The sequence below is a fragment of the Genypterus blacodes genome, unplaced genomic scaffold (genome assembly GCF_046128005.1).
Source record: "Genypterus blacodes isolate CSIRO-AG114 ecotype Tasmania unplaced genomic scaffold, CSIRO-AGI_Gbla_v1 ptg000073l_1, whole genome shotgun sequence".
NCBI lineage: Eukaryota > Metazoa > Chordata > Actinopteri > Ophidiiformes > Ophidiidae > Genypterus > Genypterus blacodes.
The window spans coordinates 4,024,927-4,052,500 of record NW_027466883.1 but is presented as its reverse complement, the minus strand read 5'-3'; the positions used below and the strand labels follow the sequence as shown (position 1 = coordinate 4,052,500).

Sequence of the window (27,574 nt, the reverse complement as noted above, 5' to 3'; positions counted from 1 at the left end):
ACACACATGCATACACACAGGCACATACATAAACACACACGCACGCACGCGCCCACGATCGTGCTCTCGCTCGCACACAAATGCCAGATTGCCAATTACGGCAAAAAAAATGTCTGTGGGAAAAGTGTATAGGCTACACACACACACACACACACACTCTCTCTCTCTCTCTCTCTCTCAGACACACACACACACACATGCAGTAATTGAGACGTCTAAGCTCAAAGTAAATAGCACCCAGTTGTTCAGTGCCAGAGACAGACCCTGTGGGGAGGGGGAACAGGGTAGGACTTCAACATTAGAGGACATGTTTAGGGCACAATACCAGTGTAAAGTCCAAATAAAACCTTTTTGTCAACTTGTTAAATTTAATTTCTATCCTATTCCTCTGCCATTCTTATCCATTCTTGCACCCAGGTTCAATTTCAGGGACTTTTCTCTGGAGTTTTTGTTATTTATTTCCAACCCTGCCAGCCGAGAAAAGCAGAAGACAAACCAGACCGGAGGGGGACGGGGACACAATGATGGAGAGAGAGAGAGAGAGAAGGGGGGGACGGGGGGACAAAACGCAGAAGCCAAGCAGAAGGAGCACAAGTGATGGAGACACAGATGGGCGGGAAGGAAAGCGGAACGGGCGGACGGAGACAAAGGGATGGAAGTTGACGCGCTGGATGTCTTCCTCCTGTTCCATCAGCAGAAGCCTGTTGGTGAGAGAGCACAGTAATGAGCCCAGCTGCGGCGGATAGACACACATACACACGCACAAGAATTAATACAAGAAGAGTGCGCAGTATATGACAATCACACACACTCCACACAAGCGCACACACACACAACGCATGTTCCAGCGCACACAGGAGAGAAGACAGACACACGCCGACGCTCTTACCTTCACACTCGAAGGCCTGCAGCATGGTGCTGTAAGTGGAGCCCAACCATGAGGTGTAACTACCCACAATCCTCTGCAGGTGGTGGGTGGAATCGCTGAAGAGCAGGTCGGTCTCGCCGTAGCCCACCGAGCGGAACATGTTGAAGCCCTGGGTGGAGTTGCCGAACACGTTCTGCAGGACAGAGACAGCGATAGTGTGTGACGAACATCTGTGGACCCTGGGAAAGTGTGTTTCTAATTGATTGTGTGTGTGTGTGTGTGTGTGAGTGTGTGTGTGTGTGTGTTAATTTCTTATTTCGGCCTTTATTACATATCAGCATTTTTCAGGAATTGTCTGGAATGCAAATTGTTGCGCGACAATAAAAGATTGCTTGTCTTGTTATATATAATTTGGGATTTTTTTGTCTCTTTGCAGAAAAATACAATATAAAAAATAACAAAATGTTAAGCACATTTAAATTGAATCTGTAAAGTTTCATGGTTTATGTGAAACTAAACTGGATTAGATTGAATTATTCCTCACTGTTAATCCAAACTGCAGATCAAATCATTTTTTTTAGTTGAGACAAGAAGATTTCACCAGATAGCAGAATATATTGCTTGTTTGTAGTTGGGTTATTGTTGCAGCGTGTGTGTGTGTGTGCAGTGCGTGTGCAGTGTGTGGGAGTGGAGTGTGTGTGTGCAGTGCAGTGTGTATGCTGTGTTTGTGCCCTGTCAGCTGCCGAGCAGAGGACGCATCCGTCATCCTGGCATCTCCCACACAGTCAGTAAGGAAGAAGGATGACAGTTTAGCAAATATCTGTTTTCTCCAACATGCTGATCGATAACACAAACTCCACGGAGATACGACACACACATCATATGACACACACACACACATCAAGGCAGATGCGGCTTCTGCTCGCGCTCACACACACACCTGTAGGCGTTCCAGGTACTTCCACACGCGGCATTTGTCCTCCATGCGCACCACCACAGCATTGCCGGGAACTGCGGCCAGGTGGCAATGTTCGTACTGGTGCAGGAAAGCGTCAGTTCCATCCGGACACAACAGCTTGAGGTCCTCAGTCTCCAGATCCAAAGCCCAGGAGTCCTGGTTCTTACCTGGACCAGAGATAAGACTTCAGTTTGAATCCATGTGGAGCCAATGAACTCCAGCGAGCGTTATAATATGTTTTTATCGTGGTAGTTCCCTCAGATTTGGGTCTCTCTTTGTTGACTCGCTATGTTTAATATTTCAAATTTCATCTTTGGGGAGGACTTGGCCTCAAACCTTATTGTATTAAAAGCCAACAAAACAACATAGTAAACCAAATAAACAATTAGATGAGAAAGATGGAGCCCACCTTGGAGCTATTTTCTCCATCCCCTGACAACAACAGAGACCTTCTGTGTTTTCTTGACCTCCATTAATTGCTCCGACTCGGTACAATTTTCTGGCCATATGAGAAAGAGCGCTTCGTTAAACAAGCTACAGCGTTTGTGGGGCCAGCGTCAGAGTTGCTCCTTCCTCCTCATCCGCAACCAGTGGAGCCTGCGAAGCGTGACGGCGGTAATGATCGACATTAATTTTGGATGTAGCCCACAGCAGAGGAGCAGACGCAGTAAACAGGAACAATCAGGACATTCCACTGCTGGGCCGAGATGTCTGCAACTCTCTGTGTGACCGTCTGGCTGTCTTTCTGTTTGATAATCTGCCCATTCTTGCCCTCTGTTGCTCCTTTGTTGTGATTTTTCACCTTTATGTCTCCCACACACACATATTACAAACGCTTTGGTGTAATCCTCTCACTGTGTTCTGCTGTTTGGATTGGGTATGAGCAGCACTGTGGCTCAAGAATGGACCTGAGTTTGATTCCCTTTCTGTTTGGAATTTGCCTGTTCTCTGTTTCCTCCAGGTGCTCGGTTTCCCTCCCACAGCTCAAAGGCATGCAGGTGAGGCGAAGTTTGATGCTAAATAGGGTGTGAGTGTGTAAGCGTGAATGGAAATGTGGGCATTGAGAATAGACGTATGGATGGAGTAACCATGGTGAAACACTGACATCCTGTGTCTTTCTGGGGACTAACATTCTGCTGGTCCTGAGTGATGATTCAGATTGTGGATTAGATCATCAGATAATCACTCCTGTAATCTATAAATAGTGTACGTAACACTGACCGTCCAAGTTGTCGAAGATTGTTGTGTGTTTGACAAAAGCCACATCGCCGAGGTTCTCAGCAACGCACCTGGAATGAAAGAACACGTGAGCGTATTAGATTAGGAAATACATCAAACAGGAACACATAAGCTTCTCTCTCGTCCCTAATGGTTAAAGATTCATTCAAACACGCTCCTGTACACACTCTGTTGGCACCTTAAACACACTTTTACTCATGAGTTGAAAGGTCTGCACCACTGGAACACCACACACACATCATGGACCTGGAATAGGAAACGAATCACCGCGACCTTTCCTTTAAAAGCAACACTTCAGTGCTTTCGTAAAAATTGGTCGCCCATGTTAACGTAGAACTATTGCAGTGTAACAAGGGGGGTGAGAAGGGGGGGGGGGGGGGGGGGGGGGGGGTTATTATCATCATCACTCAGTTCATATTTCCAGCACAAGCAGTCTAATTGCTTCCAATTTTATTTTATTGAGACAATAGGCACAAGCGGACATAAAGTAAGAACACAGGCTGTTTCACCACCTTTGGGTCCCATTGCCGCCCTGTTGTTCTGTTTTCTGATTCATAGCAGTACCTCAGAGCTCCCGCCTCTCCGTAGTGCCTCTCCCTGTGGCTGTTGGCGCAGATGTGCCTGTCGTTCTCATCGCCTATGCAGGCCTCACACAGGTTCCTGGGGTTGTTGCCTCGGGGGTCATGCTGAAGGTCCTTGGCCCCCGGCACGCAGCTGTAGCCGAAGAAATTGCCCACCGCTGGTCACAGAGATGGAGGACAGGGTCAAAGGAAGGAGGAGCAATCACCTGTCATGTATTCTAATTTTTATTCTAATTCTAAGGCTACCTAAATGAAAATATATTGGACTTCCTTAGGATGAAACTTTTTTTTTTAAAAGCCACGGTCCATTGAAAACTTAGTATCTCCAACTTTTTGATGATTTCTTTCTTCCTCTTCTTAATTTTTAGTTGATAGGTGAATGTAATCTTAAGAGTCACACACAGGAAAGGAGACATTTAGTCTAATTAAAATATTGAAGCAATTGAAAAGATGTTCATCATCTCCTTCATCCCTCTTTCACTCTCAGGTGCAGAAAAAAAAGACTCAGATCCTCCAATGTGGTCCTTTGTTCATCCCCCCACACACACACGCACACACAGACACACACATATACCCTCCCCACCCCCTTCTTAAATGGACCATTCTACTCCTCTCCTCTTACTTCCCATCTCCTCTGACCCTTCACCACTTCTTTCCACATCACTTCGTTCCCTCCAGCTCTTTCTGAATCCCTTACGCACACACACACACAGGCACACACACACTGACTCTCTTGTCTTCGCCCCACCGCTCTGCTCTAGCTCACCTTTGGGGAAGTTGCACTGCTCTCCCACACTGATCTGGGAGGTGTTGACCAGGTAACCAATAGGAACAGTCCATCCCACGGTGGTGCGTATGCCAGGGTGACAGGAGCTGCGCTCATGCATCTCCAGCAGGGAGAGGTCTGCAGAGGAGCGGCGGGCCATCGCCACCACGTAGTAACTAATACTATCTGGTGACAGAAAGAAGAGAGGAGGTATAGCACACAAAAAATGAACACATCTTGTGCTATTAATGCTATTATTATGCTATTGTAGACTCTGAATATATACGACCAATTCAAAGCCCTGATGTAATCTAATTGGTAAAGAGGCCTTATGCAAGAACACTCGAGTGGTTGAATATGCATGTATTGTTTGAGGGATTTGAACCTGTGACTTACCCACTCCGTTGTGGGACTCTCCTGCAGCGAGCTCCAGGCCGTGACAGAATCCGGCTGCATAGATGTCATCTGCAAACATGGAGGCTGCGTCTGCTGTCCCATTCTTAAGAAACAGGGAAACATCTCCACTTATGTTCGTCAAACAGATACAGCCTAATGACTCATTCCAGATTTTATAACATGAAATGTACACAAAGTTTATCCTTCCTGAAGCTGGAGCTTAATCATATTACACATAAATGGGGAAAACTGCTATAATGTTTATGTTTATATTAGTTAAAGCTATTTCTGTAAACTTAAATATATAATATGATAATAATAATTTTAATTTACAATGGTATGATAAAGTCATTAACACGGAGGTGTGGTCACATTATTGGCTGTGACTCCTGAAGCAGCACCACTACTGAATCAGCATATTAGTGAGGAGTTTGTGGAATCAATTCACTTTGTTTATTATTCACCTACAATCAGAACAAATTTAATTTTCATGCATTAATAGACGGGTAGAGCTTCTGGATGCCTGAAAAAGAATGTCACCTCTCCTCTCCCATAAATAACCCTTCAACCCTAAAAGTTAAATAAAATGTCTTATTCTTTTCTCATTTTAATCAACACTAAACTCAAACCTACCCTGATTTTGTCCATGCAGTCTCTGGTGTTCAGTCCCCGCACGCACAGCAATGTTCCTCTGATATGTCGAGCAGTGGCGTTCCCAGCCATATCCAAACACTTCTGCTGCTCGGCATCAGACACCACGCACCAAGAGACTAAACAAAGCACGGGGAGAGAGCTTTAAAGATACTGTCAATGTCAATGTGAAAGGTAAAGGACGAACAAGCTTCAAAGAAATTACACATCGACAAAGAAATGAGACAAGAGGCATCCTGCAGTTTATCACAGGCCTGTTAAACATCATCTAGATCTAGAGATAATATAAAATTGCTAGTGTGATGTATCAATTGTACCTGTTGCTTTTGGATTGGTGACACCGCTGACGGATAGAAGAGGCAGAATGAGCAGAGCTATGGACAATCTTCCCTCCAGACGCTCCATGGTGGCACTGGTAGCAAACCTGCTCTGTTCAATCCCTCTAATAAAACAGGTGGATTTCAATGCAAAGAGGGAAAAAAATCACTCAGGTACCCCCTCCCCCTCTTATAGCCCGAGAGAGGGAGAAAGAGTGGGGTTAAAAGGTGGGAGAGTGAGGTGGGCAGGGTGAATGTGGAAAGAAGAAAACGTTACATTATTCCCCACCTCTTAAGTCCAGGTCCTCAGTAGATAATCCTTCTTCCATCTCACCATAGACGTATAGCATTTCCCCTCCAATTATCCCATGAGACTTATCCCCAGCGGAGAAGATAGTGGCAGACATATGTAGGCTGGGAGCAGTTCAGGTCAGCTGGCGACACGGGGTCTTTAATTAAAAAAGCTGCAGACAATGTGTCTCTGTGCTGGAGCTGTGTTCATGTGAGAATGGATACGGGCCGGGTCCTGCTCCAGCTCACTGGAGACTTCAGCCCCAGGTAAGCAAGAACAAACAGCACTGGCTATTGTTCAGGGCCTCGGGAGCCAGTGAAGAGAAAACATCTTGGCTATCCGATACAATTCTCTCTTTTCTCTGCCTTAAAACACACACACACACACACACACACACACACACATACACACACATACACACACACACACACACACACACACACACATTGACATTTTTCTAAACAGCCACCGGGGCCAGAATTCAGTAAATCCAAACAGGTACAATTTGTTCATTAGACACCTAAAGTGACCACATCTACTAATCCACCATTTACCTGCAGACACAATTACGCATTTGCATGATGTGTCAAGAGAGTGCCTTTTTGGGGGGGAGGGGGAGAGAGGTAGGGGGGTGCATCTGATCCTCACTCTGTGGATGAGCTTAAGTACCTGAGATTTGATCTGTTCCATGGGTGAAAGAAGAAAGGCACCATTAGGACATTTTCACTCAAACATGTTCAAATGTGCACCATGGTACTTTGAGACGTTTCCGCACATATAGATTTCCAAGTTTCCTTTCCTTGGGAAGCTTTGAGGCAGAATATCTCCCTGCACTGGAACCACATCATTAGACATAAATTTGTTATTTTAAAGGTTTTAAAGCAAGTGATATGTGTGCATGTAACCCAGCTTCAAATCGAGTGTTCAGATATTGATTATGTTGTTTATTTATTGGTTAAATAATGCGTGTCTGTTGTGACGATACGTATAGACTTATCAAAGCTGATATGATGCCAACCTAACTAATTGCACTTCTACTCTAGCTCTAGTTATGCTCTTAGCTGTTGGTTTAGAAAGGAAATGCGCTTACGATTTCTTGTGACCTGAAGTTCTTTTATCTACCTTTGTTGAAAACACTTATTGTAAGTCGCTTTGGACAAAATCGTCTGCTAAATGACCGTAAAGTCATGTAATGTAATGATGCATAGTTCAATTATTCTGAATCGTATATCAAATACAACAATTGTATGTAAGTTTCCGTAGTGTAGTGGTTATCACGTTCGCCTAACACGCGAAAGGTCCCCGGTTCGAGACCGGGCGGAAACATTTATGCTTCCATATGGAATCTACGATTAGAAAAAATATCAGGTATAAAATCCTTCCTAAAGGATCTTGTAATCTCTAAAACATGTAAATTAAATTCATGTGACCGATAAATAGATCATCAGCAAAATGAGCCCAGCCGCATCTTCTGATGGCCGTTTGGCCTTGAACACGTCACTGTTTGTGACTTTTAAAATGAATGATCTGGCCCTGTACTCCATCATTCAAACACAAATAGTGATGCATCAACATGTTTCGTTCTGCATCCATTTTTCCTGCCCATTATATTTTATAATAATGATAATAATATTGGCTTCACTTTGTCTACAACAGGAATGGATTTTCCCCAAACATGACGTTCAATTCAAGTTCATTCAGCTCCTGTTAATGCTAAAGTGGTAAACCCTTTGTCATTGTGAGTATTTGACGTCATAAAACACATCAACACTGATGGTTCAACATTGATATTTCACCTAATAGAATTATTACGTCATTTCTGTCGCCGTTATTCCTGTATGTAACCTGTTGGACTGTCTGACCCATAATGCACCTCGCTCACAATGTTTTGGTGACGTCACGTGGAGCTGAAGGGAAAACAGCCAGTTGGTGGGCTGGGCTCCGCTCCTCCTTTTCACATTTTCTACAGCGAAGAATCACTTAATATCATTATTTCTTAACCTAATTACGAATGTAAACTGCGCAGAATGAGTTAGAAGCCGCATTCCGTGTGCGCCAGGTGAGTAAACGTGTTTTTGTAAACGTTCCCCCCCCCTCTGGCTTTGCGTTGTGCCGTCCAGTTAGCTTGCGGAGCTAACAGCAGCATCAGTATCAGGCAGCAGCCGTCTGTCTGGCGCCGGTGCTCGGAGAGTAAACCCGCTTGTTAATGGCCTGTTAGCGGCAGTAAATAGCTGTGGACGTCCCTGCTGTGACATTTACGAAGGAACATTTGCTTCTAACCTTCGTGCATTTGATGCCTTAAGCAGAAACCGTGGCATTTAACTTGTCGGTGTTGGCTTACCAGCGAAAATCACGCCGAGATTGCTAATAGTTGTTAATGCGTGCTAGCTACGTTAGCCTGCAGAGGAGCGGGTCCAGCTAATCTTACAACTATGACTATAAACTAACTTAACAATTAAAATAAATACATTTTATTCGTATAACACTTAAAATTGACGTATTTAAGTGTCTCCGGTGAAAGAAAATAAGCATAGTAACAACCAAGCAATAAAATATAACCATGATATTAAAGGACGGCAGCGTTGCACCGTAACGTGCTGTGGGTTTAGATGCAAAGGGTTGAGTTTGACTTCACAAAACAGCGTTAAGAAATTATTTAAATGAGCAGAATGTGTCAGAATATAAATAAAAAAGTGTCTAAAGATCCTAACTGGATTTAACATAACACTAAATTGTTTTTAAATTGGACTCTGGAATAACAAAGAGACTGTCCCCAGAACAGCTGGGGACAGTCTGCGTCAAAGTTTGGACTCCTTGCTTTCTGCCATTGTAAGTTCTTCTCTCCTCCAGGTGTTTGCAGCTACGATCAGATAGGATGGTGGAGGGTAAATGTATCTAACATGTGAACATCCTCTGCTCCCTTTCCCTCCATCAGTGCACTGAAACATGGCTCGCTGTGGTGTCCACGTCCTTGTGCTGCTCTTGCTGCAGCCTCTGCACACATGGACAGAGGGCTCAGGTACTCTTACCCTTTAGTTTGGACTGTTTGAGGCTGTGAGGGTTTGATGATTGTCTGTGTTTTGATGCGAGTACACCACTGAACATGACCAGATGGGAGCAACACAGCAATAATGTGCGTGTCCCTCTTCCTACTGGGAAACAGAATGACTGCCTGGTTAATTCATTGCACCTCTTCTACAGATGGACAGCTGGAGTGTCTGTGTGATAGCCCCAAATGCCTCCAGGCCATAAAGTGCAATGGAACTCGGTGCTTCTCCTCTGTCAAAGTGGGCAGCAGCGGGGTGACGTTTGAGCGCGGCTGCCTGAAGGGACCTGAGAAAGTGCGTCTGCATTGTGCCACAGCTCCGTCCTTCCAGCACGCCATCTACTGCTGCTCACAGCACATGTGCAACGGCAACACCACCAGGAGCTCGCTGATGGCCCTGCTGCCTTCAGGTATGAACAAGGGCGGTGAAACGTCAACGAGGAGAATCGATACTTCTTTAGCTGTCCGGTAGATTTCTGACCCTTCCCCTCTCTCACAGCCCCAGAAGGTGAGCCGGTTCCGTATCGCGTGGAGCTGTTGGCTCTCTTCGTCCTCGGCCCGGTGGTGGTTCTGGCCCTGCTGTCTGTAGTGGCGGTGCTGGCCTGCAGGAGGCTCCACCACGGCCGCCTGCAGAGGCTGCAGGAGTTCGACACCGAGCAGGGAGCCATAGACGGACTCATCACCTCCAACGTGGGAGACAGCACTTTAGCGGTGAGGAACAGGAGATCTGCCGCTCGTGTGCTGCTGTCATCGCCCAGCAGTTAGCCGCCATTTGTTTTGTTGTCTGCTATTCTTGGAAAAGCCAGGATTTGAGATTATTGCTTACAGATGAATAACTAAATGTGTTGTCTTAAATGAAGGTGTGGTGGTTTCTAGTTGCACAGATCTCTAGGTTAACGTTCGGCCTCAGGGGTTTTGAGGACAAACTGGTTATTGATGTAATCTTATTCACAAGATCGTGTTTATGGTTTGATTTGATGATGTGTCCTTCATTGTCTCTCCAGGACCTGTTGGACCACTCGTGTACGTCAGGCAGTGGTTCCGGTCTTCCCTTCCTCGTTCAGAGAACCGTGGCCAGGCAGATCAGCCTGGTGGAGTGTGTAGGTGAGTGTGGCACATCAGCAGCTCGGTGCTGCCATCCAATGGGGAAGTTTTGATCGATTTGATTTAAAAGAAGTACCAGGAAGCAGTCATGTATTCAGCTGAAAAATTCTTGTCACAAAACCCAAATCCAGCATAAAGACGGCACAGATCTGTTAAGTTTTGATAGCTTCATAATAATCAGCAGAACCCAAGCTGAAAAAAAAGCAATGTGTCTCGTTAAAATGTCAGCAGTGATCACACACACACACACACACACACACACACACACACACACACACACACACACACACACACACACACACACCCCATCCTCTCAATGGCTCCTTGCGTCATTCGCACTAGACGCACACTGCAGCCCTCCTTCATGCTGGAGTCTAATTTGCTGTTCATATCAGATTTTTTGGATGAGTCCTCATATCTATTCTGGGATGTGACCCATAATAGAGACAGATAAGTGACAGTGATGTCCAACAGAGGATGACAGGGCTGCAGTAACAAGAGGTGCCCATCAAAACACCCGTTGGTTTGTTGATTTGACTTTTCTGCTTTCTGTTCTTGCGTGTTGTTGTTGACCTCCGAGGTGTCAGCAAATGTGGGTGCCAAACTTGATGGGATGATGTAACAGTTACTCATTACCATGACAACTCTGACAGTTTCCAAGCATGTAGGTCACATTTGTTTGTGGCACAGTATAGCGGAGGACATTTTGTAACCGTATTGGACTTTCTGCTTTCTGAAGTTAAAGCTGTCAATGTAGCAGATGATTCTGTTCAATCTCAGGTGTGTTTTGTCTCTTTATTTAATTTCTGTCCTGATTCCTCTTTGGCTTCTCTCACCGCTCCTCTCCAGGTAAAGGAAGGTACGGAGAGGTGTGGCGAGGCCAGTGGCAGGGGGAAAACGTGGCTGTGAAAATCTTCTCCTCGAGGGATGAGAAGTCCTGGTTCAGGGAGACGGAAATCTACAACACAGTGCTGCTAAGACACGAAAACATCCTGGGTGAGTGTCGGCTGATTCCACAGGATTTGTTTCCATCTGCAATGTTTTTGTCTTCACTTAGTCACACTTGCCTTTAATATCCTTATTTTCTGCACAATTCACTTCAGTGCGTTGCCATTTCAAAAATAAATCCACCCGGGCCGAGCAAATGCAAAGACATCTGGAGTTTGAGACGAGTTTTTCATTCATGTTTGCGACTCCAGTGCAGAAATGTATTTGTTGGTTTGGCTCAACAGCAGTTTAACGGAACACAGGGGATTGGCAGTAAAAGTGTCCATTCTGCTGTTTATTGCTTGGAAAATGTCAAATGTATTACATGCAGTTTAATATTGTACATTTCCTCTCTGTCTCTCTTCTCTCTGTCCGTCCGTCTTCATCCTCTCCCCGCCCTCCTGTCTAATCCCCAAGGCTTCATGGCGTCTGACATGACCTCTCGGAACTCCAGCACCCAGCTGTGGCTCATCACGCACTACCACGAAAACGGCTCGCTCTACGACTACTTGCAACGAGTCGCCGTGGAGACGTCGGAGGGCCTGGCGATGGCGGCGTCGATAGCGTGCGGCCTCGTGCACCTGCACACCGAGATCTTCGGCACAGAGGGGAAGCCGGCCATTGCACACAGAGACCTAAAGAGCAAGAACATCCTGGTCACAAAGGAGCTGCGCTGCTGCATCGCAGACCTCGGTCAGTCTCTCATCTGTTTCCTGCTCTTTTCTTTCAGACCTCTCTGGCTCATGTCGCCCTCCAGTCTAACATGGAAACAGAATCATACACGCATTTACATTTTGTAGCATGTTTATCTTTATTGCGATACATTTTACATGTTCACTTTAATGGCAATACATTTCACAAACAAAATCACAGGTAGAGTAAATTGTGCAGGTGCAGGATCATTCATTGATTTTCATTGATGGAGTTGATCGGTCCACACAGCACCTCATGTAAATGATCTGATTTTTAAGAAAGGAGTGTGTAGGTCAATGCTCTGATGCATTCCAGGTTTGCCAGAGTAACACCGTTGGCTCTGTATCGCCGTCTCTTGCTTCTCTCTGACCCGGTGAAGTCCGGCTGTAACTCGTTACGTTTGTGTGATCAAGGGCTGGCTGTAACACACTCGCAAGCAGACAACCTGCTGGATGTGGGCAACAATCCAAAGGTGGGCACCAAGCGCTACATGGCCCCCGAGGTGCTGGACGAGACCATTCAGACAGACTGCTTTGACGCCTACAAGAGAGTGGACATCTGGGCCTTCGGGCTTGTTCTGTGGGAGATAGCAAGACGCACATACAGCAACGGTCAGTGTCACACAAACATGGATGCGTTTGGTTTTAAAACATGAAATAAGGTCGTATCACTTGTTGAGTCAACTACAGCAGCTGAACGTATTTCCTCTCTTCAGGCATTGTAGAGGAATACAAGCCTCCGTTCTACGACCAGGTGCCAAACGACCCCAGCTTTGACGACATGAGGAAGGTGGTGTGTGTGGAGCAGCAGAGGCCGTTTATTCCAAACCGCTGGTTCTCTGATCCTGTGAGTATTAGTCCAAAAGCTTTGACTTTCTGTAAGTCTCCAGGTGCAGCAGGTGCCTGTGAGAGCTGGAGTTTAGGAACGCTGCTCAGGCATTGCGTCGGCGCATTTGAGATATTTGGGTTCACTTACTTCAAAGGCCCTTGAATGGATCCTTATTGATGCATGTATTGATGCATTAACTCTTTTAATGTGGCGTGCCTGAGAATAAGTGGTAGGGATACACAGACGGGATGGTGTGAGGAAAGATCCAATGCTATTATAATAGCAATAGCCAAATATCTCCAAACTGCTGCCACCTACTCATTCTTTGTCAGTCACTCATAAAGCCATCAAGATCAGATAAAACACGACATCCTGATCACAATGTTAAAATTTAAATAAAATCCTATGATCACAATGTTAAAATTGAAATAAAATCCTAAGGCGTTTACAAGCAAAGAGAATGGGCAGCATTGCTAGAGAATGATTTGTACCCCATCTGAAAGGGTTTAGTCTAACGGAGGCCATTACATTGATTATTGTTTGTGCCCCCTTTTGTTTTTCTCGCCGTGACTCGTGACTCTTTCTGCCTCAGACTCTATCGGCTCTGGTGAAGCTGATGAAGGAGTGCTGGTACCAGAATCCCTCCGCTCGACTGACGGCGCTGCGCATCAAGAAAACCCTGGACAAGATTCACAGTTCTCTGGAAAAAGGTAAAGAGTCGTGAGAGGAGGGGATGGAGGGAGGGGGATCGGCTCCACAGAGGAGCTCCCGGGCGGCGAGTAGGCGGAGGGCGAACAGTTCCTCACATTTCATCCGGCCTCATCCGTTTCTCTGTGGCCGCCTTCCACCGCCATCCTTCTCTTTCCGACTTGGATCCCACACAGACGTTCGGGCCCTAACTGATTATGCCAGCTGTTGCTATGGGGACATAAACCTGTTGCCACTGTGTTCACACTGACCTGAGCTGTGGACTGTTACTGGGTGTGAAAATCGTGAGTGGCATATTCTATTAACCCATCGTACCGTTTTTAAGGACAGATCTGGATTTGTCTGTTTGGATGTTAACACTCACTGCCAGTGTGTACGTTGGGAGGAATTCTAGTGGCTGTGATCTTTCACTCACTGTACTTCCAATAAGCCCTCTTTAGCACAAGAAAAGGTTTAAATCCAGTCTCCATCCTGGCCAAAATAATGTTGTGGCTTCAGCTGAATTCCTGGCAGAAGAATGCAGGTTTGGTTACAACATTCGTAGTTTGAAACTGGAGAAATGTCACAGACTGGATTTTGGCTCCCACTTTTTACAGTGTAGTGCTGCGAGAGAGGGAAACAGAGGTTTACAGCAACAAGGACCTTCCAAAGTACAGACTAGATATGAGTACTTCATCCAGACTAAAAACAGAATCTGTATCATCATTCTAATGCACATAGAAGACTGCTGTGGCTTCGGCCTTCACACACACACACTACATACACTACATACACTGCATACCGTTCTTGGTCCCCAAACCTTGGCATTCTGCTCATAGACAATCAGATGTATTTCACCCATTAAGCTTTATCACAACATGCCAACCCTTGCCACTAGAGGACGCGCACGTTTACGCCTAGAACAACACTACAAAGGAGAAGAGCCAATGGAATCAATTTTTTTTTTTTACTTTTTTAAACAAATACTATGATATTTATGTAGCAAACCTTCACTGCTACCACACTACTGAGGAAATTTAAGACTGATGGTGTGTGAAACTGACACTACATATATATGTATTTACTGTACAGGGACTCTGTGTACATTATTGGAGCTAATAGGAAATGCTTTTGCTGGAAAATAGTGGAAAAGGTAGGAAAACAGCATTTTGTGAAGGAGGATGAGGCACTACAGATGACAGGTGCTCATTGGGAAAGCTACCTGCCTATAGGGATTCAAAGTGTATATACTAATACCAGTATGAACATTAGGAGTCTGACCTCCTTCCTGTTATAAGAGGAGCTCACTGTGGTTGATCAAAGCAGCCTTGTGGTGGTAAACCTGCGTTTTTGTAACACGCTGGAGGTGAATGTTTTCCTGTAGCGAGCTGGGCCTCTGGCTACCCTCCTGCCTCCCACAACGCCACACTGAGTCACAACAACAACAACACTCCATCCTTATTTGTAAACCCTGTTCTATTCTATTTTTATTTGAAATGAGTACAAATTGCCTTCTTCAGGTGTTACAAACACATTTGTTTCACAATTGCCGGTTGCGTTTTGGAGAAAAATGTTGCTTTGTCTTTTTTTATATGTAATAAAACATTTACTGCACTCTTGCTTAACTATGACTGCCTGTGTGGTGACTTAAGGTGGGATGTACAGTAACCAGTTCGTTAGGTACACCTGTCCACTCTGAAGCAACAATCCGGCCAGGAAGTTTAGTTCTAAAATGCTTGGTTTTGGATTACATTGTTATTGTTTCCGTTTGTGACGCTGTACTGGATTACGCTGCATGTCGTATCTCTACAGCGTTTCTCTTGTATAGAAACAATGGTGGAGCATTATAAGCACTTTTCAATATGATGCAATCCAAACAAATACTTAAATTACCCTTGAGTTGAATCTGTAAGAGTTGCAGGGCGGTTTGAGCGGATTGCATTAGATTCTACAGATCAATCTGTTATTGATGTGCAACACTTCCTTTTCTGCAGAAACACTGCTGCACTTCAGATTGGTGTTTTAAGAGTGTATAAAAAAATTGCATGATAACCCCACAACCTAACTCGCATTGTTGTTGTCGGTCTGCCCCCCAGTGGCCATTAGGGGGAACGTCGGTGTCACTTAAGCCTAATGCGTCCTCTCTAATTACACAGAATTATGTAGGACATTTTACACACTTTTCACAAACTTGAAGTAAGTGTGTGGGTGTGTGTAAGTGTTATGCTAAAACAAACCTTTGTGGTTGTATTGAGACGGTCGGTCATCTCAGGTTGTCTGGCAGGGTCTTGTAAGGATTGAGAATGCCCTTGGGGTCCAGCATGGCCTTGATGTCCCCCATCAGAGCCACGGCCTGGCTGGCTTTGCTGTAGTAGATGTAGTTCCTCTTCTTCAGGCCCAGGCCGTGCTCGGCGCTGATGCTGCCCCGGTGTCTGGCTGTCCACTCATACACAAAAGGCTCGATGGCTGCCAGGAGCTCGGGGTCCTTGGCAGGGGAGGTGACGTTCAGGTGTAGGTTCCCGTCGCCTACAAGAAGAGATGGAAGTAAGTGGTCTGTACTCAGGTGACATGGTGATGGAGCCCAAACCCTGCAGACACTGGGGTGAAGCCCAGGAAAGACTCGGAATTTTACAACTGCCAATCAAACGTCCCACGTGTTTGGAGCAGAAATGAAATGATCTCCTAATGCAAACACTTTCTCTTTCCTTTGTTGCAGTCTTACCTACATGTCCGTAGCCCACTACTCTCTTGGCCCGCTCCCCCAGGTGCTCCCTCGTGTCCGTCACCAGCTGGTAGAGCCGGTCCACTGGCAGCGAGATGTCATACTTGTAGTTGTAGCCGTCGTGAATCAGCGCCTCGGTGATGCGTTCACGCATGGACCACAGAGCCTTCACACAGCACACACACAGAGGAGACACGCTGCTGTGTGGTTAATGCTATTAGAAGGTATTAGTCATCATTAGTGCCGATAACGGGGCTGAAGCCAAAATCAGACCCACACACAATCATTCAATGTTGGTTTGCCTTTGATGCCCTTAAGACCACATTAAAGAATAAAAAGATCTTAGAAACACTGGAGGTACCTTTATCTTATTGTCTTCAGTTGCCACAGTCCCATCAGTAACCAGTGATGACGTCATTGCCGCCTCTAGGAAATTGTGGAGCTTCTCCCCATCATGCGTTGAGTCGGAGCCAGCCGTTTCTATGACGATATAGAACGGGCAATCTGCAAAATGGACAGTCGGCTTAGGCATAAACATCTTTCGACAGTTCCAACTCCAACTCTTTAAGCGTGATGTGTGTGTATCGCTTCAGTGCGTGTGTACTTACCGCCAATGGGGTTGGGTAGTTTGAGGTGTGTGTTCAGCAGCGTCATACATTCTCCGTCGAGGAATTCAAAGGCTGACAGGATTTCTCCCAGCATGTCTTTACACAGCTGGAAAGCTTGAAGGAGCGTCTCAAAGGACTCGCAGCCTGTCAGCACGGAGACAAATGAGCGGCTGATTAGAAGAATACCTGCTGAACACTGAACACTGCTGCAGGATTTGGTAAATAAACAAAAACAAAATGCCATTATTGTGGTCAATATTCCCAATATCTGAACTGTGGTTATTTTCTTGTAGCATGTCTGTGCGGTGGCCTTCAAAGTACAATGCAGGTCAAACATGTATAGATTTCATCCTTAAAAAAATACTTTTTTTTAAGGATTGCACTTTGACAACGGCCCCTAAATGCATTTACATTCATCTCAGCTCAACTGTGAAACTATGTTCTTGCTTGGACAGCTGATAAAGGCATGAATACAGCTTGTGTGGTTGTCGAGGTGACTAGGGAAGGATCCTACCCAGAAACACCACGTTGACAGATTTTGGTTTCCGTGGACACAGGACGGACACGGCCGTGACGACTCCCAGCGTGCCCTCTGAACCGATGAAGAGCTGTTTGAGGTCGTATCCTGTGTTGTCTTTCCGCAGCGTGGACAAACAGTCCAACACACGTCCGTCTGCCAGCACCTGCACAGGGAACAGAGGAATCTCACCGTCTCACTCTCCGCTTTCCATTCAGGCGGTTGCATGTGTCCTCTGCGATTGGAAACTTCCGCTCACCACTTCCAGGCCCAGCACCGTCCCGTGTAATGAGCCGTAACGCAGCAGACGGAGCCCGCCGGCGTTGGTCACCACGTTGCCCCCGATGTGGCAACTTCCCTTCGCGCCCAGATCCAACGGCATGATGTGGTCTCTCTCTTCCAGGTAGAGGGACAGATTCTCTAAGATGCAACCTGCCTGACAGGTCAGAATGCCTGACAGACGGAGGGAAGAAGCTCTGAGTCACACGTAGGGAACAATATTCTGAACTGTCATGCAGCTTATTGTGGATGAAGCCTGTACCAGAGATGTTATCAAAGGTACGGATGTTGTTCATGAGCGAGGTGGAGAGGATGACCTCATCGTACACCGGCACGCTGCCTCCCACCAGCCCTGTGTTTCCTCCTTGAGGGTTCACTGCCAGATTCCTGCTGTTACAGTACCTAGAGGAGGGGAAGGGAAGCAGCTTAGCACCTAGTAAACTCTGGATGTGTGTGTGTGTGTGTGTGTGTGTGTGTGTGTGTGTGTGTGTTTCTATTCAAACGCCCATCACTTCTCTACCTGAGAATCTGAGATACTTCATCTGTTGTCTGAGGCCTCAGCAGAACTTCACTGAAACCTGCAGGGAGACAAATGAAGAAACTCAAAGACGACCGTCAGCAAAGAGGAGTGAAACGTTTCCTCCAATGCCCAGAATTCACTTCCAGTCTTCACCTCTTACAGTCTTGATCCAGTCCACATTGCTAGACTCCAGCAGGTCCGGGTCAGTGATAGTTCTGCCTGGTAGGATCTTCTTAAAGAAGGCCAGATCCTCCTCAGTGACTGTGGAGAAAGGCAGCCTCGCCGGGGCTGCAGAGGGGGAGGAGCCGGAGCGACCCGACCCAGAATGGAGCTGTTGGGAATACATGTCCCCCTGCCCAGAGACGGGTCGGACACAGATGTCTCTGAGCCGTAGTCTGTGATGGAGGCTCAGGCATCTGAAGGCCGCTCTCAGTCTCAGTCCTCTGTGGAGAATCCCGGCCATACTGCAGAGAGACTGCAGATCACAAGTCAGGGCTGCAAAACCTACATGATGACGCCTTGAAACACTACACTAAAGTACGTTTATAGATGTTTAATTGGAATTCCTAGTGAATTTCATTGTTCAAACTTAACTGTAATCTTTATTTAATTTTGCTTCTTTGTTTGACACTCGTGTTTACAATTCTTAACTCTTGTATATTTACCTAAACTGGACAATGTCATCAAACTTGTTAATGTGAAACAATAATGTGTACACACCCAGAGGGTTAAATCACCTTTCAGCACACTTGGGACATTTAATAGTTACATAATGAGAGTGTGTGCTGATTTACAGTGTAAGCAAAGAACAGGGACCTCTGTGAAATCGAGATTTAAAAATATATACACAATTATGTTGAAAACGATGTATAATGGTTGTTTTGTTTTGTTTTGTTTTTTACTGGGCGCAGAATTTATCATCAAGTCAAACTCGCCTTGTTTAGCTTGTTAGCTGGCCGCTCACCTGGCAACAAGTTATTTACCCTTTATTCTAAGTATGATGATTACAAAAACATAAACATTGCATCACTTCTATCACCGGGGTTTAAAGGTTACGTCACATTAACGCGTCTTGCTCCTGATCCAGCTTTTACAGCGGTTAGCTACATTAGCAAACTCCGTAGCTACGCGTTAGCAAAAAAACTGTTTACTCTACTTACCAGTAAAGGTCAGCTGATCGATATTTCTGCCCGAGTCATGTTGCAACGTGAAACACAACGCAAAGTTCAAGGGCACTTAAGTAACCAAAACATGTCGCATTCCGTGTTTACCATTAACTCGAGCAGGTTGGTAAAGTTGAGAGGTCACGCTCGCCCGGATTAACCAATCAGAGTTGTCCTTTCATACTGGACCAATGGGAGGGCCTTTACCTCGTCAATGTTTAGCCAATGGCTGTTTATGAACAACCAGTGACCGGATCCGATTTAAATTTCAGCGCTAAACTATATTTAAGTAATCATTAATGTAAACTGGGGATGAATAACAGTGTTTTAATCTAATTTCATCATCAGTTTGCTTAATTTACTGCTTACACAACAGTGACCTTTCACCTGTAACACTGAATAATTCCAGTTGTGTGCTTGTATAGATACATATACAGCATGAATAAATATAAACACTAATAAGACAATAAGTAACTAATAACATTAAGATATGATCAGTTGTGGCTTTGACTGGCATTCTGAATGAGAATAAAGCATCAGAAACCTGCAAATGAATTGATTTGAAGCTGAACTAGATCAAAGTGAGATTTATTCATCATGCATTCTGTAACAGCATGCAACACGGCCTTCTCTCGGAGCCAAAAACATTTCAATACTAAAATCAATTCAAAGCAGTATTTAAAACTCGCCTTTTGCTGCAACCTTTACCGCCAAATCCCTGAAAACAACTTCATGAAGATCATCACATTAGGCAAAGTAACAGTCTTTCCAGGAACAGCAATAGAACACTATGAATCCTGTCTCAGAGGATTAGGTCACATCAACAACAGTGAGCGAAACCTCAGGAGCCTTAAATAAACCGATCGGGACCCGAACTGAGGACACGGGACAGTAACACTTACAGTATAGTCTCAGTTCAGCAGAGAGCGTATCTGAGGACAGACGCGTGTTCAGGAGGTTTGCATCTGGACTCTGTAGCATGACGACCCCTCAACCGACCTTTGTGTGTGTACAGGGTGTGGTTATCTCATGCTTTCAGCTGTAAACGGTGACATCACTAACAAGACACACAAACCAATACCCAAAGTGATGTTTACGTTTCATTCACAGAGTAACTCAAATGTGTAACGTGGATGGAAATCTACAAGTGGCAGAGTTGGCCAGTGTTTGATTTCTTAAGCTCCTCCATTACAGTTTCTAACAGCCTTTGTATAACTTGTAATTTCCTGTATCCTTGGCGTGTTAAACTGATTTTTTTAAAGGAAAGTTCTCATTTTCAGAGTGAAGTCTTCCTCTTTCTTCATCCCCTCCACCAACTCGTCTCTATTGCTCTTGAACAGAAAAGCCTCCCCAGCCTGGCGTCCATTACCCTGCGAGACGCCGTTCAGTCCACAGAATCCAGCAGCGTGAGCCGGCCCCCCCCAGCGCCGAGGGGCTTTAACGCGCCACGCCTGAGCTCTGCAGCCGCGGCCTCCGAGTCAGACGGCCTAACTTCAGTGAACGCTGAGCTGTAGCTGGTCGTACTCCGATATGAGCTTCTTGATGTGGGACAGTTTGTTGTGTAGACACTCGCAGCGGATCTTGTCCTCGTTGTAGTTGGGGTTGGACTAAAGGGACCACAGGATGTTTGATTACGTAACAACACAAGAGAAAGGAGGATTATTATCGCATACAGTGTAAAAAAAAAAACAAAACACGTTACCTTTTTGATTTTGCGATACTCCTGAAGAATCTGATTATGAATCGTCTGCAAAGGGGGGAAACACAGTACCAACGATTAGCTCTCTTCATATCTGCTGTTAAGTCGATGCCATGCTGTTTCTCTGTGTGTTACCATGTATCTGTGGGACTCCTGGTGCAGCTGTTTGAGTTGCGTATCCAGCTCCATGAACTGCCGCATCACGCCGTCGATGCGGGCGTGTAAGTCTCTGTACTCGCTGTACTCCTTGTTGAAGTCCTGCTTGTAACTCTGCCTCTGCTCATGGCTGCAGATCTTTGTGTACATTCTGCGCAGGTGGGTGAGTGAATAAAGGAACAAACTTGAATATTTCATTTCTTCCTGTTTGTCTCCTAAGATATCAGAGGTGGACTTCAAGATTTTAACACGACAGATAAACTGTGTACTTACGATATGTAGTCAGGCGTCTCGTTGGTTGCTTGAATCACGTTAGAGTCAAACAAAATGTCAGAAGGTTCTAAGAGATTGGACAGATGTCAACCTTATTAGAAAAGATAACACATTTACATTTAAGACCACAAATCAATGACGGAAACAAACATCACTCACCTGTGCAGTCCAGGAAATCTTTGTCGTTTGGATCCTCTGACGTCTCAGCTTTTCTCCGTTCTTTTCGGTTCTTCTTCTTAAAGGGTCAAAGCAGGAAACGGTCATCGATGCATCAACATGATACCTAATTCAGAAAACGTAGTCAAACACCACTTCTGTTCTCACCTGTTGTTTGTGTTTGCTCTTCTTCCTCCTGGTTTTGTGTCTGTCCAGCGGTGGGACTTTGACAGGAGAAGCTGGGCGATCAGATGTGGGTTGAGGATCGGCTGCCGGTGGCTCGCCGTCCATCACAGCAGAGGGTGGCGGTTCCAATCTCTGGGTCGCCTCCTCTTCCCTCTCGCAGGCCGCCGTCAAGGAGTCCAAAAGCTTCCGGGGTTCCAGCGAGTTCCCTCTTCTGCTACCGTCGTCCGTCGCCGCGGCCATGACATCTTTGTGAGGCGCTGGTTTAGACGCTCTGGCTCTTGTTTTGTCGCTGCCGGTTTTGCTGGAGAAGTGGGAAATCCGAGGCTTCTTGCTCATCAGCGGGTCGGTGTAATCCTCGGGGTGGGAGTGTTTATGAAGGTGCGCGGGGGAGGAGTTTGGGGTGTCTCTCAGCGGACTGACCTGAGCCTCCGGGACAGACAGCAGGCTCCGTTGGGGCTGAAACAGTCTCCTGTAAGGGAACCAGAGGGATTTCATCAACCTCAAGTCACAACTCCGCAACATCAATAGGATTTTGAGCGAAAACACACAAGACTGTTTCCTCCACTTGTGGCAACTTCACTGTGTTTGTGTTTGTGGTCTCAACACTTGCAAAAATAAAGGAGTCTTATTTCCCTCATCCTCACTCGCTCTTCAAATAAAGTAGAAGCGCAAACACTAACATGACAAACAGACTGGAGCTGCTGAGATGGATCCTGGATTTACTTCCCCTGGGCTATTTGCTTAAAAAGCCCATTAGATTGAATTAGCTGCACGTCCTCGGTGTGTGTTTAAGCGCATTTACCTGACGAGGATCCGCTTGAGAAGTTGCTGGTCCCCTGAGCTGTAGCCGGGCCAGTTCTTCTGCAGCTCCTTATACAGAGCGTCCTTCAGAACAAACGTGTTGTCCCTCGTGTTGATCTGGCCGACCTGCACACACACACACACACACACACACACACACAGACAGACAGACAGACAGACAGACAGACAGACAGACAGACAGACAGAAAAGAGAGGTTGGCATTAGAATCAGTGTTTCTTTAAATGTCCATTCCAGACTGGCTGTTGCTGCCTTTGTACACATCTTTGTATCAACTCCATTATCAACCACATTCAGAGCTGTAGAAGAAGAAAGAAAAGGACATTACCTCCAGCAGCATGGCGTCCAGCATGTCTTGGTCTCCTGCTGTCAGTCCGTCTTTCTGCAGTCTCAGGATCAGGTCGGGCCTCTTGTACGGCCTGAGAGCCAGCATGTGAGTGACTCTCTCCCTGAGCGGCCTCGACTGCAAGTCGCCCGCTCCTCTACCGTTGGATGCGCAGGCGCTCTTCTTAGGCTTGGGCACGTTGGCGCCCTTCCTCAGGTTGCCGAGGAGAGACTGGGAGGAGTGTCGAGGTTTGGTCAGGCCGGCCAGCGCCGGGGCCGGAGCTCGCACCGTCACCTTCTTTCCTGCAGCCCGAGGGGAAATCTCACATCAAACCATCTTACAGTTCCTCCTCTTAATGTCTCAGTGACCAGCGGTGCTAAGAGTCTTCCATATTTGTTTGCTACTACCATTGCAGGAGATAAGATTCGTCATTTCCCTCCTTCAGACGCGCACATCCGGAGAACACACACACACGCACACAGAAGCCTTAGTAAGCAAATTCATCTAGAAATCTAATTTAGGAAATAACCACACACGCTGCACAAGCTGGTTGTGAGGGGGGAAGTTTTTTGTCGTGTAGACTTCCTCTGAACTGACAGCATCAACGGAACTGGTGTGTACGTGTGTGTGTGTGTGTACGTGTGTGTGTGTGTGTGTGTGCGTATGTATCCACTCTATGTGTGACTTCGGTGAAATTATATGTTTAACAGGAAGCGACTGGTGGTTGGAGGTAGAAAGCATCGACACAAAAAAGCTAACTCACTCGTTTTACGTTTTGGTCTGGTATGTTTACACTCTGATCACTGTACTGTAATGTTCATCAAGTTTGAGTTACGGGCCCGTATGATCTCCTACCTTGGAAGCGTCCCCCGTGTTTGATGACGATGGCCCCTCGGCTGCGCGTCTCCTCCTCGGCCTGAGCCATGCTCTGACGGGCTTTATCGTACGAGTCATCTGTGGCGTTGACCGTCATCTTCTTCTGAATCACCCCGAGACATGACAGCTCCTCGGCAGCCCTGAGAGGGACGGAGGGAGGACAGAGGGAGAAGACACTAAGCTGGACTCGTCACGTGTTCCTGCATACTAACTAACATACTAACACTGCTTGTATCCTAAATGTCTTCATCCGTATTAATGTTGGGGTAGTTTTCCCTTTCTTTCTATACATTTGTACGATTTGTGCGACGTTACCCAGTGTTCAGTTGTTGGACACAGTCGAAGCTTCCGTGTGGATTGTTACGGTCAACGTTAGTTACTCCAAAGGTGAATATCCTCATTTCATCTCTGTTCTCTGAGCAAGGAATGGTGATCCTCTGTGACATCAGAGAGAGAGAGAGGGGTAAGGAGAGAGAGAGAGAGATTTACCAGCTGTAAAAGGTGAAATGAATGCCTCCATATAGGAACAGAAACAAGGTCTCCTTACCCCTTTGTTGCCATTAAAACAGATGGTTGAACCGGAAGACTGAACCTGGAGAAAGAGACACATCGTCACTTGACTTTGCAATCATTTTCTTCAATTCATTGCTATAGTAATCGTACAACCCAATCCTTCCAAAGACAGACAGACAAAGGACTCGGTATCTTGCTCAAAGACACTTCAGCAGGATGGATGCTGATGCTTGAACTGAACCCAGGCTTCCTAAATGATCGGTGGCTGAACAGATGAAGGTTCCTGTGCTGTGTTTCTGTTTGTCTTTGTGTATTTGAATACACACGTTACTCTTGTTTGCGGTTGGGTAACTTCTGCTTTGCTCTCTCTCTCTGTCCAAAGTGTATTGTAACGCTTTCGCATGACGCACCGCTTCATTAATTAGGCTCGATTGTAAAAAAAAAAGAGAGAGAGCTCGGCTACGGCATCGCTCCTCTGTGCGGAACTGAGGGCCGGGGCACAAATCTACAACATGAATGAAAAGAATGTGGCGAGTGAATCTTATTGACCGTTTCACAAACAGGAAATGTGAGTGCACCTGTTGATGAGTAAGTGAGCATTGACTCTGGCTAAGCTGTGTGTGTGTGTGTGTGTGTGTGTGTGTGTGTGTGCGCGCGCACGCTTTTAGGGCCTCTGCGATCAGGCCGAGTGGGTTATGAATAACCACACTCCGGGCTTAATATAGAATATAGAATATAGAACCTACACACGGGCAGAGCCATGGTATCGCAAATCAATGAATCAAGTATGTTTGTTGATTAATTATGTCTATTAAGCAACAAAGTACTCCAGATTCTTCTATGTGTTGAGGTTGGATCAGATACTACAGGGTGAACAGATTTATGAGAAGTCTGTTACAGAGAGCTGAAGCAGGTAGTTTCCCATTTCTCCATTGTTGCTCTCATCTTGACGTTAACAAACCACAAAAGATGGAGAGATGTGAGCACGGTGTCACCATTGACTGGAAGAGTGACTATGTTTCACCGCTGAGGAGTTTCCCGTGTGAATAAGCGGGAATGGATGAATTGAGAAAGTGTTCATGACCTGATGATGTGATGTGGTTAGAGTTCAGTCACTGTCTCAGAGTCTTTGTGCTAAACCAGGTCAGATGTGATTGAATTTCATCGTTTTTCTCCACCTAGAACGCACAAATTGGCAAGAACTCTGTCCCTCAGATCCTCCACTGCAGGTCCATGCTCACTAACATCCCCCCACACTGGTGTTTTCTATTCTTTTCTGCTCAAATCCTTCACCAGTTATGCCTAATAGTTGCCAGCCGCTTGTTACAGGCACCCTCAGTCTCAGTGACTCGTTTCCGCATTGCATTATGCAACATGTATTTCCATTTCATAGGCAAATCTGGGGAACACATTGGTGAACTTCAAACCAAAGCAAAGTGCCTCCCGTGTTTCCACTGCTGGTGGAGTAAAACGCCATCTTTACCTGCTCTGTGTGTGTGTCTAACTGTGTGTGTGCAGTGGCGGGGTATAAACACATCGAATGAGAGGAATGACCCACCTTGCCGTTCTGAAAGGTACCGATGGCTCTTGCCGCGCTGTCAGTGAGTTTGACGTGAAAAACAGAGACGTTGCCGCCGCGGTTGAGCTTAGCGCCTCCGGATAGAGCGTAGCACTGGTTCTGCTTCAGCGCCGCCATCCCCAAAACAAAGCTCGGCCGCCCGCCTGAGCGAGAAACAAACGAGGCGGGCAGAGATAAACAAACACGGGAGGAAGACCCAGAGAGGAGCACACAACGAGCCTGCTGCTCCGTCGCGCGCTATTCTGGCGGACATCGCATTACGTCAACGCGGCCGAACTCTCCGCACATCTGATTGGCTCAGAGACATAAATAAAGCATACGTAACGCTTACGTAACCACTTGAACTCCTCGTTCATTCTTTCAAGGAGGAAAAAAGACAATTCGAATAAAATAGTGAGTAGGGGGACGTTTTGTGGAGGTATTTTAATCAGTCACTTGTAGTTCGATGTTATTGATTCATATTTTCATATCAATCAAAATATCATGTGTGACTTTGCTATTCATTCAAGCCAAACGCACGGTGGTGTAGTAGTGTAGTCTAGGGAGGCAGATTCAGCTGACAACTTGACTTCAAATATGTGAATCATATACATCAGAAATGTGAGAAATCAATATGTCTCTTTTTTACATGTGTAACTGGGTAACATAATAACTTACAAGGACAATTGGTCAGGAAATTAAATCATAGTAAATCAAAGAAAATGCACATGTTCTTGGCAGCACTCACCTCCCTTTCCAAGAACAAAAATCTAACTGCTTATATAGTGTGGTCAATTCACACCTAGATCACTTCAGCCAGCACCATAATAACAAAGGTTGTTCACACCACAAGCTAAATACAAGGAAATCCAATATCCAATCCATATATATATCACTAAATTGATTTATAAAAGGTAAATAACACTAAACCGTTACTTTAGAATGTATCAAACAAACACAAGAAACATTTCTACGGAAAAGACAACCCCTTCACTTGGTTTGGCCCAGTGATGTAAATGGACTCTATGCTATTATGATGTCAGTCATGACACCACCAGTACCATGAAAATCTGGAAATGCTGGACCTCCTAACATGAGTCTGAACAAAAGAACAATCAATAAAACAATGTTCAAACCTGCATAACATAATAAAAGTAACTCAAACTAACTCATAGCTGTGTGTTTGCTTTTACTCACTCGTGCATGTTGATGTGAACTGTAACATAATGCTTAAACAAGTGATAAGTGATGCAATGTGATAGCAGCAAGGGTCAAGTTAGAGCAACACAAACACATGTAGACAGTAATGTGGTGTAGTGTGTAAGATGAGCAGGGGAGGGACACATTGAGAGTAAAGGAGAGTTCTCGCCCACTTATGTCAAGTTCAACAAAGAATCAAACTTAATGATGAGACCGCAATGCTTTGGCTTTGGACTAATAATTCAACACTTATTCCATCTTAGTTATTCTTTACCCAAATTAAATTCAAAGAAATGCTATTAAAACAAATGAAACTAATGTAAAACTAGGTCATGTATCACGTTTACATGAAGGAAAACAGCGTATAATGTTCTGACCCCATGTAAGGTCCAAGTCCAAGAAACATTATAATTCTAACTGGAAAAACTGGGAAATACATTTCCAGACGGAACAAACTGGAAATGACCGCAGGGCTGTTCAGTTCACAGTAACTTCATGACACTAGAAGTACTCTGCAGGACTAAACACCAGCTTTGTTACTGACGTGTATCTTTACTTTTATGAACAGAGGGTTGTGAATATCTGAGTTA

At 45.6% G+C, this 27,574-nt stretch overlaps 4 protein-coding genes and 1 non-coding gene across 8 annotated transcripts; 2 read left to right on the top strand and 3 right to left on the bottom strand.

The window, feature by feature from the left end:
• Window positions 1-690: 690 nt before the first annotated feature.
• Window positions 691-6,105, bottom strand: otomp (otolith matrix protein). The gene is made up of 10 exons (XM_076157446.1): window positions 6,066-6,105; window positions 5,777-5,899; window positions 5,442-5,578; window positions 4,809-4,911; window positions 4,413-4,598; window positions 3,630-3,804; window positions 3,048-3,115; window positions 1,809-1,993; window positions 890-1,061; window positions 691-701 (listed from the first exon to the last, which is right to left on the bottom strand). Exons 1-10 carry the CDS (start codon window positions 6,103-6,105, stop codon window positions 691-693), a joined length of 1,200 nt encoding a protein of 399 aa, XP_076013561.1.
• A 1,216-nt stretch (window positions 6,106-7,321) lies between these two features.
• trnav-aac (transfer RNA valine (anticodon AAC)) lies at window positions 7,322-7,394 on the top strand. Its single transcript has one exon. It is a non-coding gene; the product is annotated as a tRNA-Val (tRNA).
• Window positions 7,395-7,975: 581 nt separating this feature from the next.
• On the top strand, window positions 7,976-15,038 carry acvr1l (activin A receptor, type 1 like). Its single transcript, XM_076157866.1, has 10 exons — window positions 7,976-8,127; window positions 9,004-9,087; window positions 9,270-9,524; window positions 9,614-9,825; window positions 10,119-10,218; window positions 11,068-11,214; window positions 11,623-11,898; window positions 12,312-12,509; window positions 12,614-12,744; window positions 13,319-15,038. The coding sequence occupies exons 2-10, from the start codon at window positions 9,015-9,017 to the stop codon at window positions 13,448-13,450; spliced, it is 1,524 nt and encodes a 507-aa protein (XP_076013981.1). The 5' UTR covers window positions 7,976-8,127; window positions 9,004-9,014; the 3' UTR covers window positions 13,451-15,038.
• Window positions 12,386-18,522, bottom strand: d2hgdh (D-2-hydroxyglutarate dehydrogenase). Of its 3 annotated transcripts, none has more exons than XM_076157863.1 (10): window positions 18,213-18,522; window positions 18,060-18,117; window positions 17,802-17,941; window positions 17,520-17,713; window positions 17,258-17,426; window positions 16,744-16,887; window positions 16,497-16,639; window positions 16,136-16,301; window positions 15,651-15,939; window positions 12,386-12,475 (listed from the first exon to the last, which is right to left on the bottom strand). In XM_076157863.1, exons 1-9 carry the CDS (start codon window positions 18,520-18,522, stop codon window positions 15,677-15,679), a joined length of 1,587 nt encoding a protein of 528 aa, XP_076013978.1. In that variant the 3' UTR covers window positions 12,386-12,475; window positions 15,651-15,676. The 3 variants fall into 3 exon arrangements, with proteins under 3 accessions (XP_076013978.1, XP_076013979.1, XP_076013980.1); XM_076157864.1 differs by lacking the exon at window positions 12,386-12,475 and adding an exon at window positions 13,768-14,037; XM_076157865.1 differs by lacking the exon at window positions 12,386-12,475 and having other exon boundaries at window positions 15,790-15,939; window positions 16,140-16,301.
• Window positions 18,523-19,794: 1,272 nt separating this feature from the next.
• Window positions 19,795-26,072, bottom strand: LOC143006414 (RNA polymerase II elongation factor ELL-like). 2 transcript variants are annotated; one of them, XM_076157861.1, is made up of 12 exons: window positions 25,785-26,072; window positions 24,261-24,305; window positions 24,029-24,150; window positions 23,693-23,853; window positions 22,841-23,139; window positions 22,495-22,619; window positions 21,663-22,161; window positions 21,510-21,579; window positions 21,351-21,417; window positions 21,057-21,228; window positions 20,925-20,969; window positions 19,795-20,829 (listed from the first exon to the last, which is right to left on the bottom strand). In XM_076157861.1, exons 1-12 carry the CDS (start codon window positions 25,920-25,922, stop codon window positions 20,716-20,718), a joined length of 1,857 nt encoding a protein of 618 aa, XP_076013976.1. In that variant the 5' UTR covers window positions 25,923-26,072; the 3' UTR covers window positions 19,795-20,715. The 2 variants fall into 2 exon arrangements, with proteins under 2 accessions (XP_076013976.1, XP_076013977.1); XM_076157862.1 differs by having other exon boundaries at window positions 21,510-21,585; window positions 21,675-22,161.
• Between the last annotated feature and the right edge of the window lie 1,502 nt (window positions 26,073-27,574).